Source organism: Sarcophilus harrisii, chromosome 3, assembly GCF_902635505.1.
Source record: "Sarcophilus harrisii chromosome 3, mSarHar1.11, whole genome shotgun sequence".
In the NCBI taxonomy this organism is placed as follows: Eukaryota; Metazoa; Chordata; class Mammalia; order Dasyuromorphia; family Dasyuridae; genus Sarcophilus; species Sarcophilus harrisii.
In genome coordinates, this window is record NC_045428.1 from 261319490 (window position 1) to 261337974 (window position 18485).

The window sequence follows — 18485 nt, forward strand, 5'->3', positions numbered from 1 at the left end:
TTTGAAAAAACTCTGACCTTTTCCGTATTCCAATCTAATATACTTCATAGTACTGGGTGCCCTTTTTTATCTTGAAGACAGCACCTACTTCACTTACACATGTCAAACAGTGATCTTCTAAATCCACAAGACCTATCCAGATCAGTGCCTCTTTGCCTTTAAAAGTTTAGTTTTTCCCTTCACTTAAACATATAGATCTTCACAGACTTAGTTCTCTTCACCACTTCTTTGCAGCCTTATTACGATGCTATCATTATCAACCAATCAAAAACAATGAAAAAGCAGTCCTCCAGTATAGTTAGTACCCTGAGACTGTAGGGCCTGCCAAGTTGATACTACAGTTGTATAAAGTTTTATCATACCTCTGACTACTTATCTATCTCAGAAAGGATTTAGGCTTTGCTTTTTTTATTGTTAAATATCAAAGGAGAAAATGAAAGATACCCTATTATATCTGTTCCCCTCTTTTCACAGTCAAATAACAAAATATCACAGATTCATACTTTCAGAAAGACAAACAAAAAATTACAGCAGTTATTAAGGAATGGTTAGGACAAGTATTTTCAAACCTCCCTAATTGTGAAAGCAGTTTTACATTTTGTTTCTGCTATTTACTCCCCATGCAGTCAGCTAAGTCAGTTTTTCTGATTATCAGTTTATTTGCCTCCAAATTGGAAGAAGTGGATTACATTTACATCTAAGCTCTCAATTGGCTTTAAATATATGATCTTATAATTATTAAGTTTATTTTTGTAATAAGGCAGACATTTAAATCTGATTTTTAGTGGAGTAGAACTTAGCAAACGTATTAATTATCATTCACTTGATAAATTGAATAGGTTCACAAAATTTTCAAAAATACTAGTAAAATCTAAAGTAAATGGCTGGATGTACCTAAAATCTTTTGAATAATTGCCTAGCTTTTCTCCAAGGATTATGCAATATAGAAGTTACTCATTGAAACTTTATTCTTGACATTAAGGTACTGTTACTTTATAATTAGTGAGCCTGGAGATCTTATATAAAATTTAACTTGCTCAATAATAATGAAAAAAGATTATCCAGACTCACTAGAAAAATGCAACCTTGTCTTAATTGCAAACAGAATCATGTTTATATGTTTGAGGCATTTTCTCTATTTAGCCTAATTACTCTTGGCTATTTTTTTTAAGGTGAGGATGACCTACTCAGTCCTCCTCCTCAGGACACAAGCACAGGGTTAGAAGAAGTAATGGAACAGCTTAATAACTCCTTTCCAAGTACAAGAGGTAAGCTCCAGTACTTGGCAGCAAATCAGTTATTTGGATGACTGCAAATACATATTTCTGTGTCAAATTGGTGTGGGGCTTTTCATATTGATATAACCACCCAAATACTGCTCTTATATTCTGGTATGGATGGAAGTGATTTTATTTATAAATCTGAATTTGTAATTCTTTATGAATTGTCTTCATATATATATATATATATATGTATATAATAGATATTTAATAGAATCTATCCATGCTCATAATAACTGACAGAATGTGAATAGAAAGATAGGACTCTATAACATCCCAGCTTTTTTTCAGATCTAGATTTGATAGTTTATACTTCATCTTTTTCACCCCCTTTTGGTAAAAAATATTTATAGCATGTCATTAAAATTTAGATTTTGCTTTTCCTTCTAGCAATTAATGAAGTTGCTCACTTGTAGCTTAGGCTTATTTTGCCAAAGTACATGTTTAGTTAGTATCTAGCACAGTTTGTAGAACAAGACAACAATAGCGTCAGATAGATTTATAGGCTATGGGGAGGGTTTTATTATTACAATATGTTTGGTTTAATGTCAAACAAAGCCAGTGACCCTTACCTCCTATGACAATTTTTAAAAAGAGACTACAAATCACTACCTTTCATGCAAAGGAAAAATGTGTATATGCAGAAGCAGAAAAAAAAATACAGGACAAAATACTGATCCATGATGTTTGGTAGCTCTAACAGAGGACAGGGGGAGTGAGAAAATCTGTGCTTTCTCTACTCTACAAGAGCAATGAAGAGACTGTTTTATGTTTTCCTATCTTTTTGTTCAGCTTCAGTGAACAAAGACCATTTCCTGGTTCTTTGATATATGAGTGCGCATTGAACAGTACTCTGAATACCATCATGTACTGATAGAGTGTTGCTAAGGAACAATCACTGTAAGCTAATTTTAAGTGTCTGTACCAGCTAGCTATTCACTATTAGGGCCACTGAATGCATTCATTTTAATTGGTGAAGCTCTATTCTTTGTTTTGGTGTTGTTTGTTTGTTTTTGGAGGGGTGGGTATTATTTCCTTTTTAACTTGACCATCTTAAGCATCTCTTCTCAGAAACCACATCTATATTTAGACACTATAGTAGTCTATAGATGAGTTTGCTGCTGGCCAATAAAAGCCGTTTTTCATGAAGCATCCTTATCTAAGAGTTTTTTCCTTTTCTGTCAAGTTCAAGACATCCTATTTTTAAGTTAATAAAAAACTAAAGAATTAAGATGTATATTGACAGCAAAATTTTTTTCATAGTTTAAACAATGAGCCACATTTTACATGCCTCTTCCTCTGGAGAGAAGAGGCCAACATTCACTTAGAGCATATTATATCCATAGATTTGTCATCCAGATTTATCATGTTTTAAAACTCGTCACATGGCATCATAAACTTTGGGGGTTTTTTTGCCAAAAGTTTATGACTTGTCCTTTTAAAAAACACTGATACTTTTGTGGGTTTTTCATTTCCTAATGGATTCTCCTCCCTCCTAAGAAAGAAAAACAAAATTAGTTGCATTTCACAGTGAGTTTATTAGGTGGCATAGTACATAGAGCACAAAGCCTGGAATCAGGAATATCTGGATTTTAATTTAGCCTCATATAGTTGTGTGATTCTGGGCAAGTCACAACCTCTTATCTGCTTCAGGTTCCTCATCTGTAAAATGGTAATAATAAAAAGACTAAATATTATGACCAAAATTTGAACTTAGGTCTTCTGATTCCTAATCTTGCACTGTTTATATTATACCACATGTTCACTGTACTTTCTTTTATCTAATGAATGTGTTATTGATTTTGATGATTAATGGACCATTTTCTTCTATGGCTAACTTTTAATTCTAATTCTAAAAAAGAGCAAATTTCAAGTCTCCACAGCCCTATATCCAGTCATTCATACTTGAATGTTAGTGATTATTTCAGCTTAGGGAATTGACATTTTCCTAAACTGAAATGCCTTTCCCTTGTGCTTACGTTTAGAATCCATTAAACAAGGAATAACTATTTAAGAATAAACCTCTCAGGTGAGAATAGAACCTAAACTATTCTAAATTGTTTCTTGGCAGTTAACTTACTACACATTACTGAACAACAGATATGTCCTAGTTTTTGTGTGTTAGAATCAAATTTTGGGAATTGTTTTCATTCAGCTATTTAGATACCATTAAGTTTATTTGCTGCTTTTGAGATCACATTTTTACCAAAGTACCTCATTGAATTCTCAAACCTGGTATGACTAGGCCATGTCTAATACCAATTTAGTTAAGTAAATACCTTTTTACTAAGCCATACTCAAATGTTCTGAAAGAAGTAATACAGCTTCCAAAAGTATCTTCCCTAAAACCAAAAAGTTGCTTAGATGGTAAAAAGATCTATCTCAGTCTCTCTGCAGTGGTGAAATAATGAGGCTGCAGTGGTAGTTCACTATTTCATTCTGAATTTAAAATTGTGCATCTTTATTTCAACCCTGATTTCATTTTTTAGCTTTGTCAAATGAGGTATAGTTGAATCCTCTATAGGGCTCACTTTTTAAGCACTATTGTATTAAAAGGACATAGAGTTGTAGCTAACTGGGTCCATTGGCTTAACACTTGTATAAAATATCAATTGTTCTTAAGAGTTACATCCTGCTCTAAATGAAAGTCATGATGTAATTCAGTTTCCAAAGTAGCAATTTCTGCTAAATTCCTGATTGCGCTCTAGAAGAATTTTTTTTCTAACTTTGAATCTAAGAGAATTTTCTTTCCTCATTACTCATTCCCATTGCTTTGTTAGCACATAAGAAATTCACATTTGATGCTTCAGACAGCTGTTTCAGTAACTCAGAACATATGTCAGGGCCAGGGGTCTGACATTTAGTGGCAGTGTACCACCATCATGGTTTGCATTAACCTACTTGATAATGGTCCAGACAGGGGGAAAAGTTTTCTTATCAAGCTTGTGAACAAATTGTCAAGTCATTAAGGACTTAATTTGTGACCTTAATTTGTTCCTCTTGAAAACAACAACAAAGCCTATACATTTTTATCCTGCTTATTGGTCACATTTGGTGATAGAACAAATGCTAGCATGAGCTAAATCATAAAGTAGTTACAATTATCTTTAAGACAGTACCATACAAATCTTTTTAAGCCCTTGCATAATTTTAATACATGAAGATTTTCATGTAATAGAAAAAGGTAGAAGGACCCTTAGAAATTACTTTTGTCCAAGAATTTATTTACGGTCAAATCTTGATTCCAAAGCTTTCTTTCATTCTGCCCAGGTTGTTTCTTTTTTGTGAATAGAATTTTGAGGAAGTTCATTTTAAAATAAGGAACCAAAGTTGGTTTCTCAGTTTCATTTGATAGGATAACTCACATTATCTACTGCACAATAAAGTTTACCAAGCACTTTCATTATAACAACTCCATGTTAGTTATCAGTAAATTGTCTTTCATCCCAAAAGATTAACCTTGTTTTTTGTATGTATATTATCACTTATGTCCAATACCATGATTAACCTTTGTAAAAATCATTATAAACCAAAACACCCCTGAGATTTAAATATACCTTTAATTTTATAACTGTATGTATCTTTTCTGATTGACTTAATAGTTAGAAATGTTCTCAACAGAGTGCTGCTGTTTATGTTTTAATTTATTTTAAGTACAACCCATTAGACAATTCCTTTAACTAATAATATTGAATGTTAACTATTCAAATACATGTATGTGGCTCTGTAAGGATCCATGATATTATCTAACAGTACTTTCCACATTCCAGCCAAAAATTGATATTATTGACCCTTTCATAATGTAAATGACAGTGAATTTTATGGAAGGACAAGTTCTTTAATAGAACTCCCATCCATTTGCAGTGTATTTAACAAAGACATTTTATATGCGTGTATTAAGGAATGCTTCCTAATTAATAGTGGTTTACAAATTGATTAACTGTCAGGTTTCAGAGACAGACCAAAATTTTGTTAATTATCTAAACTGAGCTTATATATGGAAGTTCACAAACAAATTATCAGTCCTTTTTGGATGCTTTCTTACCCTACAAAATATTCTATCTTTGACCAAAAAAAATTTATATTTTTAGTTTTGTATTATATTTGTTCCACAGTATTTAGAATTTCTTTAGAAAGGAAACAATTATGTAATCTAACTTTGTATCTGTATATGAGAAAGCCAAATTCCAGAGTGGACTGAATTACTTTCCAAAATAGGTAGCAGGTAGCAGGAGTCTTTCCAGTACATCTCCATATACCAGCTGTTCTAAATTGTTAGCTTCTTAAGAAAAAGGACTTTGTCTTATCTAAACTTTGTATTTCCCCTACCCCGCAAGGGGGTTAATAAATATATGTTGAACTAGTCCCCAGTCTTTATTACTTTATAATTCTTTAACATACATACACACACACACACACACACACACACACACACACACACAAACACATTTTTTTTATCTTTTATCAATGTCATATGTCTCTATATCAAACATCTTTCCTTTCCCACAAAATTAACCCTCAGTTGTGATGAAGGATCATTACACTTACATACACACATATTCATGACTATCCAAACAGGAAAAGACTGAATGGTCAGCAGGACTAATTAAACTTTTCCCATTCAACCCCTTTTTTGCCTGAGAAAATTTTACATGACCCCAGATATGTAAAATAGGTTTACAAATCAAACACTTCCTGATAATACTTTCTGATAATAAATAATAATTTTGCAACCCCCTCATTTAGTTATGAGACTCCATATAGGGTTACAATCTACATTTTAAAGAAGCTTTGGTATATACAATATACACATTAACGATTAGTAAATATTAATACAGAAAAGCAAAAATTTATCTTGTTAAATTGTCTTTAGTCAAAAGTGAATGAAGAGTCAGATATCATATTGTTTCTTCCCTAAATTTAAAAAAGTTACTTAAGAAACTTGTAAAATCATTTATTTTCAGTATTACACAATAGTACCTCAGTACTAAGCGTAAAGAAATATGAAGCAATAAATTCTCGTCAATAATGTCAGTTATTTTCTGGTCATTTCTCAAAATCTAGCCATGCTTTTTGTTCAGACCTTAAAAACCCTCCGACAAAATCTTAAGTTTCTCAAGATCTTCCTTTTTCAGTGGTTTCATATAAAACTTAATAGAGTCATTAATCTTAAGAAGCTCATTTTAAGACATTTTGATTATAAGATGTGAATTTCATCTGGTACTTATTTTTTTAAGCCCAGAAGTTTAAAAACAATCAATTACCAGTTAGCTTCCTTTGTTTCACAGATTTATAGAAACAGCCACGGTAGGAAAAACACTTTCTATATAGACTATACACGCATACACAAATATATGCGAATTCTTCAAATTGTTCAATTTTTTTTTTAAAATAAGGGCTATCTGTATTTATGACATTGAAAGTGTTGCTTCATTGTAGAGTAAGTGATACCCTGGATTGGTCAGTATATATGTAGATGAAAAATCTGTGGATAAATTTTAGGAGGTTTGGGAGGGGAATAGTCATATATTGTAGTAAATTCTAACTGTGTCTTTGACATTTAAAAAAAAAAAAAAAAACAAGGGAGAGTACTTAAAGGAATGAAAAGAAGATAGCCATGGCTCTCAAGACCATGCTATGTAAGAAAAATCAGTAAGAGTAACTGGGTGAATAAGTCATTTTGACTATTATTAATATCCAAATTACCTCTAAAGGACGTATGAAGAAAGAAGCTGTTTCTAGAGAAAGAACTAATAGAAGTGTATATATAGAATAATTTTCTACAGGCACTTCTCTAGGTGATAGGGGAGGGGAGGAGAAAAAAATTTACATGATAATTATATTTTAAAGGAATATCAAGTTGTACATAATTTATAGTTTATTGTGCAATCATCTTTTTTATTATACTGTTAAGAAAATGCTTATTTTATTCCATAAACTTAAAAAATTCAAAAAATAACAATCTATTGAAAGAACAATACTTTTAAGCCAAAGTAGAACAGGAAGATTTATTGATTTGGTGAATTATGATGTAATCTTTGTCTTCAAATATTTGAGAAAGAAAGATAGAAGGATTAAATTTGATCTAAGAATCAGAGCTAGGCACAGTAAGTGAAAGAAGCAGATTTAAGACTTAACGTGTAAGAAAATTTCCTTCCATTTGGAACTATCTAAAATTGTAATGGACTAGCTTATAAAGTGTAGGAGCTTCCCTCTCACTTGAAGATTTTCAGCTACTAGTGAGGGGGAAGCCCTCTAAGGATAAGGATAAATTCTCATTGGTAAGAGAGAATAAGAACAAGTACAGATTGGACTAAGATGGCCTTTCTAATGCCAGGATTCTCAGACAAAGTTAAGCATGCTTGTTTTACTTTGTTTTGTTTTTTAATTCACTCTTTATATTCCAAGACATTTTAAATTATATTCTTAAGATTGAATTGGAGTGCTTTCTAGTAAATATTCCCTCCCTAAATACATAGACTTAAATAGAGCAAAAAAAATATGAGTCAGCACTCAATATTTCCTAATAAATGTGCCAGAGTGAGGGTGATGAAACTAGGGTGAGAAATCTAGCAGACAAACTACTGGACATATCTGTGACCTCAGAAGTTGCCACTTGTAGCTTTCCCTGTTCCTGTGACTCCGGTCAAACAGTAGGTGTATTGTGGGAGATGCCCCTCATTTTTCTTTCCTCCATTCTTGACAGAGAGGGCATTGACCCCGTCAGTGCCAAACTTGGAATCTTTATTAAACAGTGATGTTTTCCTTTGGCCAAATTCAGAAAATTCTGAAAGTAGTTTGAATCATCAAAGTAAAAACTATAAGATACCACAAACAGTTGTGGAGTTATGAATTAAACTAGGGAAAAACTCCTCAAGACGAATACTCTTAATTTGTTTCCACATTATAGACAGGAAGCCCTGGGATGAAAGACAATAATGTGCACTTGTCAAACATAGTCAAAGGTGAAGTTTTCTGTCCAATACTATACTTTAGAGTCATCTACATTATGATTATTTTGTTCGTTTTTTGTTTAAAATAATCATATGTAAGATGTTGTGCCTGATTAAACTTAGCAGCACCAATGAGCAACAATGGCAAAGTGTGTTAGCATACACATGGATTATTCAATTATAAGGAAAGAAGTAAAGGCAAGTGTTTATTCTGAATCCATTGTGTAGGCTCCTTTCTTCCTTCTTCCCTGATATGCCTCTTTCAGTATCTGTCCTGTATTTCTGTCTCTGTTCTTTATTTTCACCAAATGCATGAAATCCATTCATGAAAACTGAGTTTACCTTCTGTGCCAGGTATCAGTTTGTGTTTAGTGACACAGAAAACTAATTCATATTAGGTTTATGACAAAGGAAGCTGGAAAGTGTGTGTAATGTTTAAATATATTTTTAATCCAGTCACTTAAGAAATACGAACACTAAATGGGTATTATACAATAGCACTTGGAATTAATGGCATGAATCTTCATTTTCAATCAGAAGATTTAAATTCTGCTGTTATAAAAAATATCATAGTTAATACACTAATTTCAGTTGATGGTCTAACTCTCCACTTTTTGGGTCTAAAACAGGAACATGTTATGTGCCATTAACTGGGCTATCTTTCTATTCTTATTGTTTTAAAGAGTGCATAAGAATTTATTTGAGTTTCTTATTAAGTTTGGTGGGGGAAGGAACTTTCCTAGCCCTTTCTTTGTTTCCTAAGTGAAACTCTTAGTGATATAAAAATTGTATTGAAACATGATTTTATTTCTCTTTTCTGATATCTCTGCCTCTTCTCCTCTGTTATTAAAGGAAGAAATGCCCCTGGAAAGCCAATGAGAGAGGTTAGTGAGATTCAGGCTCACTGCCATGGCTTCTTGTCTGTCTCATCCTGCTTTCTGTGTTTGGCATTTGTGCCATAACTGTGCATGTGTGTTTATGTGACCAAGTACATCCCTCAATGTGCTCCTTACCGAAAGACATTTGGTGCCTTTGAACTTTCAGTCCACAAGAAACCTTCCTGAAATGTTCATCACAGTTGCCATCACCAGGAAGATAGCAAGAGAGAGGAGAAAACTGTAAATGACAACCCTTTGTGGTTCACAGGTTGGAATTGTAATGTTTGTCTTTGGTCTTCTCACAGATTGAACATAAGCAGCCTTAAAAAAAATTTTTTTAAATTAATGACGAAACTTCATTCTGGGCACAGACCTCTAGAACTTTGAACCAGAGCGGTGCTATTGTTGCTACTCCCTCTTACTGGTTAATGTACTGTTTCTATTTCAGGGGCAGAAAGTGAAACTTTTAGAAACTGAAGATCAAAAGGTGTCATTTATTGTAGGTTAATACTGCTGAGTCAATGCTACTTCTACTCTTGGGATGATTTGTAATTTGGAGCATAAATTAAGGAGTGAAGAGGAAGGTATTTGATGTCAGACATGATCAGATTTGTGCAAAAAGGAATTTTAGCATTTGATGAGTTATTTTTTAATCCCTATAAATGAATATATATTGTGTAGCATTATCGTTCTATGTGGTCTTGGAGTTTCTATAGCAGTTGCTTTGAGTCTTGTCATATATTTTGTAAAATATGAATCATAGTACCCATTCAAGAAACTATTGAAAGAAAAGGTTCGTAGAGACAACCTGACTGCTATTTAACATATTATTTTTTCCTTACCAAGGATGAATGATAGAATAAATGAGGTGAGAAGAGATATTATGTGTAAGAGATACTTTGTCCATTCTCAACTATATCAATATAGGAGGGGGGGGGAAACTTTGTGTACAAACTTACTTGAGAAAATATTCATTTCATTTTTAGAAATGCTGTATAATACTAATTAAACATTCCTCACTACCACCACCAATTCCATTTATTGTAATCAGTTTTTCTAATTGCATCAAAGCTAATGTTCACATCTAGGATAAATGGATTGACTTTATGGGGGGAGTGAAAGGAATAGATTCTAACTCAGAAAGACTAAAGAAGTCTGAATTGGTCAAGCTCTAAAATGCTAGATCAAATTATATGCCACATAAAGATACCATTACTTTTTCAAATTCATTTGTACAAAGGACCCACAAACATAAAACTCTATTTATCCCCTAAATTTTGGGGGCTTTTTAGGCCAACAAATGTACTTAAGGAGATAGCAAGGGTTAGTGGAAATGGATCTCTGCCTGAACTCCCTTTCCAAAGGTCACTTTTTGCTCCCCTGCCCCCAGCCCATCCTCCATAGTTCCATTGTAATAGTATTAAGCTGAAGAGTTAGGTGTATTTTGTATCCTTTTGCAAAAAAGTAAAAAGCAAAAGGATAATAACCCAAGAAGCACATTGTTAAGATTGATGTGACCAAATAGAGTCCCATCATTAGAATAAGAACTCAACACATTTTTACAGTTTGCTAGATGCTGGAAGTAGTTTAAAGCTGAACATAGAACTCTACTCTTTGAATCTGGACCCTCAAATTGGCCGAGTACTTCCTAGCCAATGGTACTGACATCTTCAAAGTGACCCCAATACGGGAAATTAATTATGTGAATATTAAAGGATTCTCAAGTGTTCATTATATAGACTGCTTTTCCAGACTCTTTGTATAGCCATGCTGCTGCAGGTTACATGAACTAGACATATTCTTTATATCTGCATATAATGGAATAATAGTAACACATTTTACTAGTGTTCAGTAATGCCTACATAAAAATGATAGTACATTAGACAATTCAGTTTTATAAAACAATTTGTAGTGTATGTCAGTGTAAGGTGATGCAAACTACAGTTTAAACTAGAATATAATTGATTTTTAAAATAAAACTCTGTGCTCATAAAGATGCTTAAAAATAAAAATCTTCCTAATATGTTCAGAAAACCAAGAAATCAAGTTATTGTAACAGATTATGAATGGAGAATACTCATCTGGACAACCAACCAGACTTTTCAAAGATTAAATGATAAGTAGAGGAAGATATGCAGCATTCAGACCAAATTGCTCTGGCAATCTAAATATCATTCATTTAGTGGGGAATTTTATTTTTGTGAAAAGTTGATGTATTGAACTGTGGTTTACTTACTGAATTTTTACCAGGAAGTTCAATTCCAGTCACATGAAAAACAGTTTCCTCAGACATATATGGTGTATGAAAGTCTAAATATGTCACTATTAGCACCAAATTGGAAAAACAGGGAGCTGACCTAATATAATAAAAGTTCAATATATGTTATATTGTGTTCAACAATACCTACTTAAGAGTCAATTAAATTAGCACCTTCTGTTGATATATTTTTGCATCAGTTTATGTCTAAAGCTGATTGCAAAGGTCTGAATAATGACATGAATTCATTGCCTAGTATACTAATGGCATGAGATTTTTATTTCACCTTTATAAAAATCTGTCAGGTGAAATGAATGACATCATTAATGCTTTAATCACATATATAGTTTAATAGAAGCAAGATACAAATCTATTTGTTATGTCACGTTACAGTAGACTTTTTACTCTAAAATGGATTTGGATATATGTCTTCTGGGCAGCATTTTTTCAGATTTTTTTTCTTGCTTCAGTACAAATTCTCTTTATGCCTCCAGATCTATTATGTTGAAAAACCTGGCCTATATACATAGGAACATAGGATCATTGGAGCTAGAAGGAACCTGAGAGACCATTTATTCCAACCCCTTCATTTTTCAAATGAAGAAACTGGGTCTTAAGAGGTTAAGAGCATGACCAGAGTCTCCACATTGAGACTGTCTGAAAATGGCTGAATATTCTTTGAAAGCATAAAAATAATCAGAGATCACCTATAACAATATCCCAGCAATATTAATACATTTTATACTGAGCATGGTAGTGGGCATCCAAACTTTAGTGGATACATATTTACTCCTTTTAAGTATAATGAGTATCCATTTCAGATAGCATACTATAATTAGAGATTATGCTTATATTTTCCCCATACTATTTTGTAAAATGAAGATGTTTCTTTATCAGTTATTTAAAATTTAACTTATATTTATAGTGACTGAAGATCATTGCAGGGATATAGAGCCACTGCTTGCCTATGAATAAACTATAATATGTCTTAACTATCTTTACTCTTGAGCTACTGCCTAATATCACAAATCACACCTGCCCAAATGAATATTTTCTAGTTTCTGCAAACTGAAAGCCAAGGACTAGAATAAGCAGTTTCCTTTCCATCAAAATTCATCAAGATTTTGCAGTATATATCCAGAGCACCTAATGTACTAAAATCTAGTAAAAGAGATAAGAAATGTGTTAAATTTCCCAAAAAAGGAATCAGGTTGTAAGAATCTTACATTTTGTATTTCCCTTTGTAGGAATAGTTTTCTAAAAAAAGTTAAAGTGATAAGTAAGTAAATGGCTATAATCACTGTATCCTTTGAATGGGTTATCCATAAATAAGGATTGCTCAGGGTATTGTATATACCAGAGCTGGGAAACAGTCAGAAATGATGTTGGGAGTATCCTGGAGCCCAGTAGCACCGATTTGTTTTGGTCTATGGGAGGAGCAAGTGGCCTATCCTATTCCCTGTGATTTTTATAACTTGGAACATAAGGCTATTGAAAATGGTCCCTAGGGGGTTGCCAAGCTATTTGCCATATTCATGAAATAGTATATATGCCTTGCTGGGAGTCTTTCATTTCCAGTCTCCACCAAAAACAGAAGTGGTTTTTAAAATGTAATTATTCTACATAGCAGGTTCAAAAAGATTTACTAACTTTGTAACCATGTTAGAAATTGTTAAATGGTACTGCATTTTTTTAAAAGACTCAACTTGAATAGGTCCCATCAACAGTTTCTTGTTCCACAATTTTACCCAAATCTTGTTTCCATTTTGCTTTTTAAAAGCAAAAGATAGATACTTAAATCTACCTATACCTGTATATGTATGTATACACATACATACACACATATACACAGAAGAAAGGGGGAAGGAGGGAGAAAGCTCTATTGAAATAAATTCTAGAATAAGCTATATATCCTAACAGTCTGCACTTAAATTTTATTGAGCTATTTAGCAAAATTATTATGGAAATATATAAAATAGATATATTCTAAGCTAGTAACTCAATAAAACATTTATAATTTAGAAGTCAGAATATACATAGTAGATAATTTACTGAGGTTAAAAAATTAAGATTAACTATATTAAAAAATATGATGCCTGTTAAGCAACTTTCTCAAGTAACATTACCTAGAAATGGAAATTTTTCCAAGCCTGTAAATGAATCTATACTGCCATCTTATGAATAATACTGTTCCTTAGCTTTCTTACTATGGGAGAGATTATTGATGCCATCATATTATAATCAGGTCATTCCAAGAACTAACTTCTACTTGGATGGGATCTAAAATAAATCTACATAATAGCAAATTCCATGGCATAGTGTTTCATATTATCACTAGTCATCAGTGTAATTAGATATTAAGTGATTTCCATCCTGAAGATCTCAATTTATTTGTACTATTCACAAAAAATTAATAACTCCAGGTATTTATTTTGGCCCTCAAATGAAATAATCGAGGAAAGAAATCTTTCTTTTTCAGCTTCACCAGCAAAAGCCCGTGAAGTCGATTTCATGCTTAGGTATTTAGCTAAAAATTTAAATTAATTCTAGTTAACAATTGCAAATAGGAAATTCTTTATGGACAGACCTTACAAATTTCCTTTGGACCTAGAAACTAACCCCCCCAAATTTAGGATCCAGGTAAATTTTTTTCTCTCTCCAAGGCAATGGTCTCAAGTCATGTCAAAATATTCATGTCACTAAGTAGCAACAGGAATGTTTTGAATATTGCTTTGGAAAGAAATAGGGATCTAAACAGTTGGCCAAGATACATTCTGGATCCCTCTAAGGCAGGAGGAAGCACTAGTTAGTGGCCTATGGACTTGTTTCCCCTACTGGGATACAGTATTGGATTCAGGTACAGAGGTAACTAAGAAACCTGTTGGGTAATATTTCGAATATCTTTTCAAAGCCTTATGATAGGAAAACTCTAGCTTGTGAGAATCTGAAGAAGAATGTAAGAGTACTTGGTCCTGAAATGTAATATTTGAAAAGTTTCCATTTAAACTTTGCTCTAATAGTTATTAATGCAAGTTTAATGTCACATTTATACTAACAGGTGTGTAGTGTCTATAATGTGGCTTTGCTTCTTACTGGGAAATTGTAGAGACCAAATTGTCAGCTTCTGTATTGTCTGCAAAAAAAAACAAAAAACAAAAAAAACCCAAAAAACCAACCCAAACCAAAACAACAAAAGAACCCATGATCTGATTCTTAACAGCAATTAATAACATTTCTCTTTCCCTTTGTTTTTCAGGACACAATGTAGGAAACCTTTTCCACATGGCAGATGATCTGGGCAGAGCAATGGAGACTTTAGTTACAGTCATGACTGATGAAGAAAGGTTAGAATAGATGTTTTACAACTCCTGATGTCCCGCATGGTTTTTATAATATTCATACAACAAAGAGGATTAGACAGTAAGAGTTTACAAGAAAAAAAATCTATATTTTTGTGAAGGGTAGTGGTACTATACTGTAGATTTCAGTAGTTTCCTAAGTCTGTTATTGTTTTGTTAACAATGGCAGGTATTACACGTCTATGCAATTGTACAAAAAAGTTGTAAGAAAACTACATGTAAAATCTTGATAGCTAAATAACTTGCCATTTCTTTATATGGAACGCATTTCGGGTTGTTTAAAAAAATTTATAACAGTTATAAAGAAAGATTGTAAACTACAGTGTGCTTTATAAAAAAAAAATGTTGTTTATAAAAACCCCTAAAAACAAACAAACAAACAAACAAAAAAAAAAACCTTTGAGGCAGTGCATTGTTTTTGCATCCTTTTAGCTCTCTGTCCATATAAGAGATTCATGATTCATGTTTTGTGTTCTTTTTCCTTGCATATTAAAGAAAGTAGATCCTGTAATAGCACCAACATGACTGCTTTACCTTGCTCTTTTTTATTGTCTGGGTGAGACTAGCCAAGGGTTTTTCATATATGTATATGTGTGTATATGATATATTTCATATATAACAGGTATACACTCATATACTTTATAAGGGAAAAAAAACTGAACTTCAGTTCAGTGATGCTCCCACCACTTTGTAAGTAAAAGACAGCTGCTTACAGCTGCCCTGGCTGATGTGCCTAGACTAAGATGGGTTCTCATGGGACCCTGGAGCTGGGAGGAGCCTCCCACATTAAGTCACTGTCCAGGACTCCAGGTGCTAATTCAAGCTTTTCCCACTGACAACTCAGCACTAAAGGTTTGGTTTTGGTTTTGGTTTTTGTTGTTGTTTTGTTTTGTTTTTTATGAACATGTGAATACATAGGACTTATTCTACCAGATGATTACATTGATTATTATAGTCCACTTTCTGGCCCTGGAGATGACACAGTTCATTTAATGATCCTTCTTCAAAAGGAAGGCAAAACATCATGATGCACTTCTTTCCACTACAGTTAAGTTATAAGAAGACAGAGGGTAGATAAGGAAAACAGGAATTCTTAGCTGCTCTGTGCTACTGAGAAGACTATACAGATATGAAGCTAAGGATTGGAGTATTTGCAAATATACATAAATACTTCCATAATTAGCACACAGTGCATTCTCCTAGAAGTCAGGCCACAATGGTGCTTTCAACAACTTCCCATTGCAAATGAGGTCTAAAAAGCTGCAGTTCTTAGTGGAAAATAATCATGGGAAAATTATGAGTTATTTGCTGTCAGGTCTTTCCAATGGGAAGTCAAGAAAGTAGCCACATGGCAATCAGAAAAAATGTTCATAATTAATTGAGACACCCAAATCATCTGTCTTTTCCTCCCTTGCCAGTCTCTGCAAATAATACCGCACAAGTAAGGATGACTTGCAGCTGGAAAGACAGAAGACAGATTAAATTGTTTAAAATAAATAAATAATCCCAGAGGAAAAAGAGGACTGGTAGTAAAAGCTTTAGTATTTTTATGTCATTCTACTAGTCTGATTTCATCCTTCAGTAAATAGGAACTCAGTATGTGACCCGTTAATTTTGCAAATCTGTTATCTCTTATATGAAGTGTAATTAATCTTGAGAGAGTGGGTTTTGTTCATTATTTTTAATGATAATTAACATCCAACATGGCTTGTCATGCTATTTCTACCTCACTTTGGTTTTGTGGTGTTTCTGACAATTATGTACAGATGATTTCACATCATCACCACTTGTCCATTGTGTGAACTGATCTCTTCATTTTAAGTCTACTTTTTTTTCTTTTTACAGAAAACCCAAAGCTCAACTATCAAGTTAAATTACGATTCATTTTTGTCTCATTTTATTTCTCATTGATGGTCTGAGGCCAAATATTTGGCTCAGGTTTCCCCTGTACCCTCCTCTGCTCCCAGGAAAGTTAATTTAATTTTTTTAGGAAAGGGGTTTCATTATTTTCTGATAATAAGTTTGAGTTTCTTTCTAAAATCAGAGACAAAGGGATTGCACGGTTTTGTTTTTAATTTTTTTTTTGCTTTCTCTTTTAGATATTAGTTTTGGAGTGTGTCAAAATATTTAAATAAAAGTTGAGAGCTTTATTGCTGCTTTTTAAGCATAATTTGGACATTACTTCATGTTCTTTATAACCACAGAGTATTAAACTGTAAAACATAATCAATGTAACTTAAACACAAACATCATATGGCATGTGACATCATTGTTATCCAGTACTGCTTTCTTACTTGGGTACCATGATATATTGTGTTTTAACACCAACACTGTAACATTTATTAATTATTTTTTTAAATATCAGTTTTAATGCATTTTCACAACATATCAGATTTCACCAAATATATGCCTTACTATTGTATTATATACTGCTTTACTGTGTATCTCAATAAAGCACGCAATTATGTTATAAAAAAGCATTTTATTTAAGTACAGTATCTTTTATGGTGTTTTGGGTTTGGGGATATGCTCTAGAGAACTGTGATTCTGTCTCACTATCATTTTCTCACTTTTCTCTCAGGTGAATCTTAAGTTATTATAAATGGTTTGCAGTATAAGAGAAGAGCTTTGAGAGATTAACTTACTGTTTCAAAATGATTTTGGCATGAGCCAAGAACAACTAAACCTAACCTATAGTTCAACATTGATACGCCCTCCAATGACATAAGTGCAAAGAGCATAAAAATTTATGGAAAGTGTATTCCAAGCGAAAACTCTAAATTACTTGCTCCATTAAACAAGCTCAAAATCCCCATTACTAACATTAAATTACCTGGCAACTTCTACTTTTTCTCTTGTTCATTTGGCACAGAATCCCCCTCCCCTTAGCTAGAGAAGAAAAATGTCATTCTTTTTTTTAAAAAGCTTTTTATTTTCAAAAAATGTTCATAGATAGTTTTCAACATTCACCCTGTGTTCCAAAATTTTCTCCCTCCCTTCTCCCCACTCCTTTCCCTGGCAGCATGTAATCCAATATTAATTTCCAATCCAATATGTACAACATGTACAGTTATATATATGTATATATATATACATATATATATTTCCACAATTATTATGCTACACAAGAAAAATCAAATCAAAAAGGTTAAAAAAAATGAAAAAGGAAACAAAAAGCAACAACAAAAATGAAAATACTATATTGTGATCCACACTCAGCCCCAACAGTCTTCTCTCTGGGTGAAGATGGCTCTTTTCATCACAAGACTATTGGAACTGGCCTGAATCATCTTGCTGTTGAAAAGAGCCATGTCCATCATAGTTGATCATCACGTAATCTTGTTGTTGCTGTGTACAATGTTCTACTCATTTCATTTAGCATCAGTTCATATAAGTGTCTCCAGGCCTTTCTGAAATTATCCTGTGATTGTTTCTTGTAGAACAATAATATTCCATAACATTCATGTGCCATAACTTATTCAGCCTCTCCAACTGATGGACATCCTCTCAGTTTCTAATTCCTTGCCACTACAAAAAAAGGGTGCTATAAACATTTTTGCACATGTGGATCCTTTTCCTTTTCTATGCACAGTTTGATAGTTTTTTGGGGCATAGTTCCATATTGTTCTCCAAAATGGTTGGATCATTTCATAACTCCACCAACAATGTATGAGTGTTCCAGTTTTCTCACATCCCCTCCAATATTTATCATTATCTTTTCCTGTCATCTTAGCCAATCTGAATGGTGTATAGTGATG

General features: G+C 32.9%; 1 protein-coding gene across 16 annotated transcripts in view; it reads left to right on the top strand.

Annotated features, from left to right (window-relative positions):
- The window catches only part of DMD (dystrophin), a 2285006-nt gene extending 2267813 nt beyond the window's left edge, over positions 1 to 17193 (top strand). For 10 of the 16 annotated variants that reach the window (XM_031963631.1, XM_031963630.1, XM_031963637.1 and 7 more), the window contains 2 exons: positions 1173 to 1268; positions 14625 to 17193. In XM_031963631.1, coding sequence (XP_031819491.1) covers positions 1173 to 1268; positions 14625 to 14722 — 194 coding nt within the window. In that variant the 3' untranslated portion in view covers positions 14723 to 17193. Of the gene's footprint in view, positions 1 to 1172; positions 1269 to 9085; positions 9118 to 14624 lie in introns of all 16 variants that reach the window. The other 6 variants (XM_031963632.1, XM_031963641.1, XM_031963645.1 and 3 more) reach the window with 3 other exon arrangements.
- The last annotated feature ends 1292 nt before the right edge of the window (positions 17194 to 18485 follow it).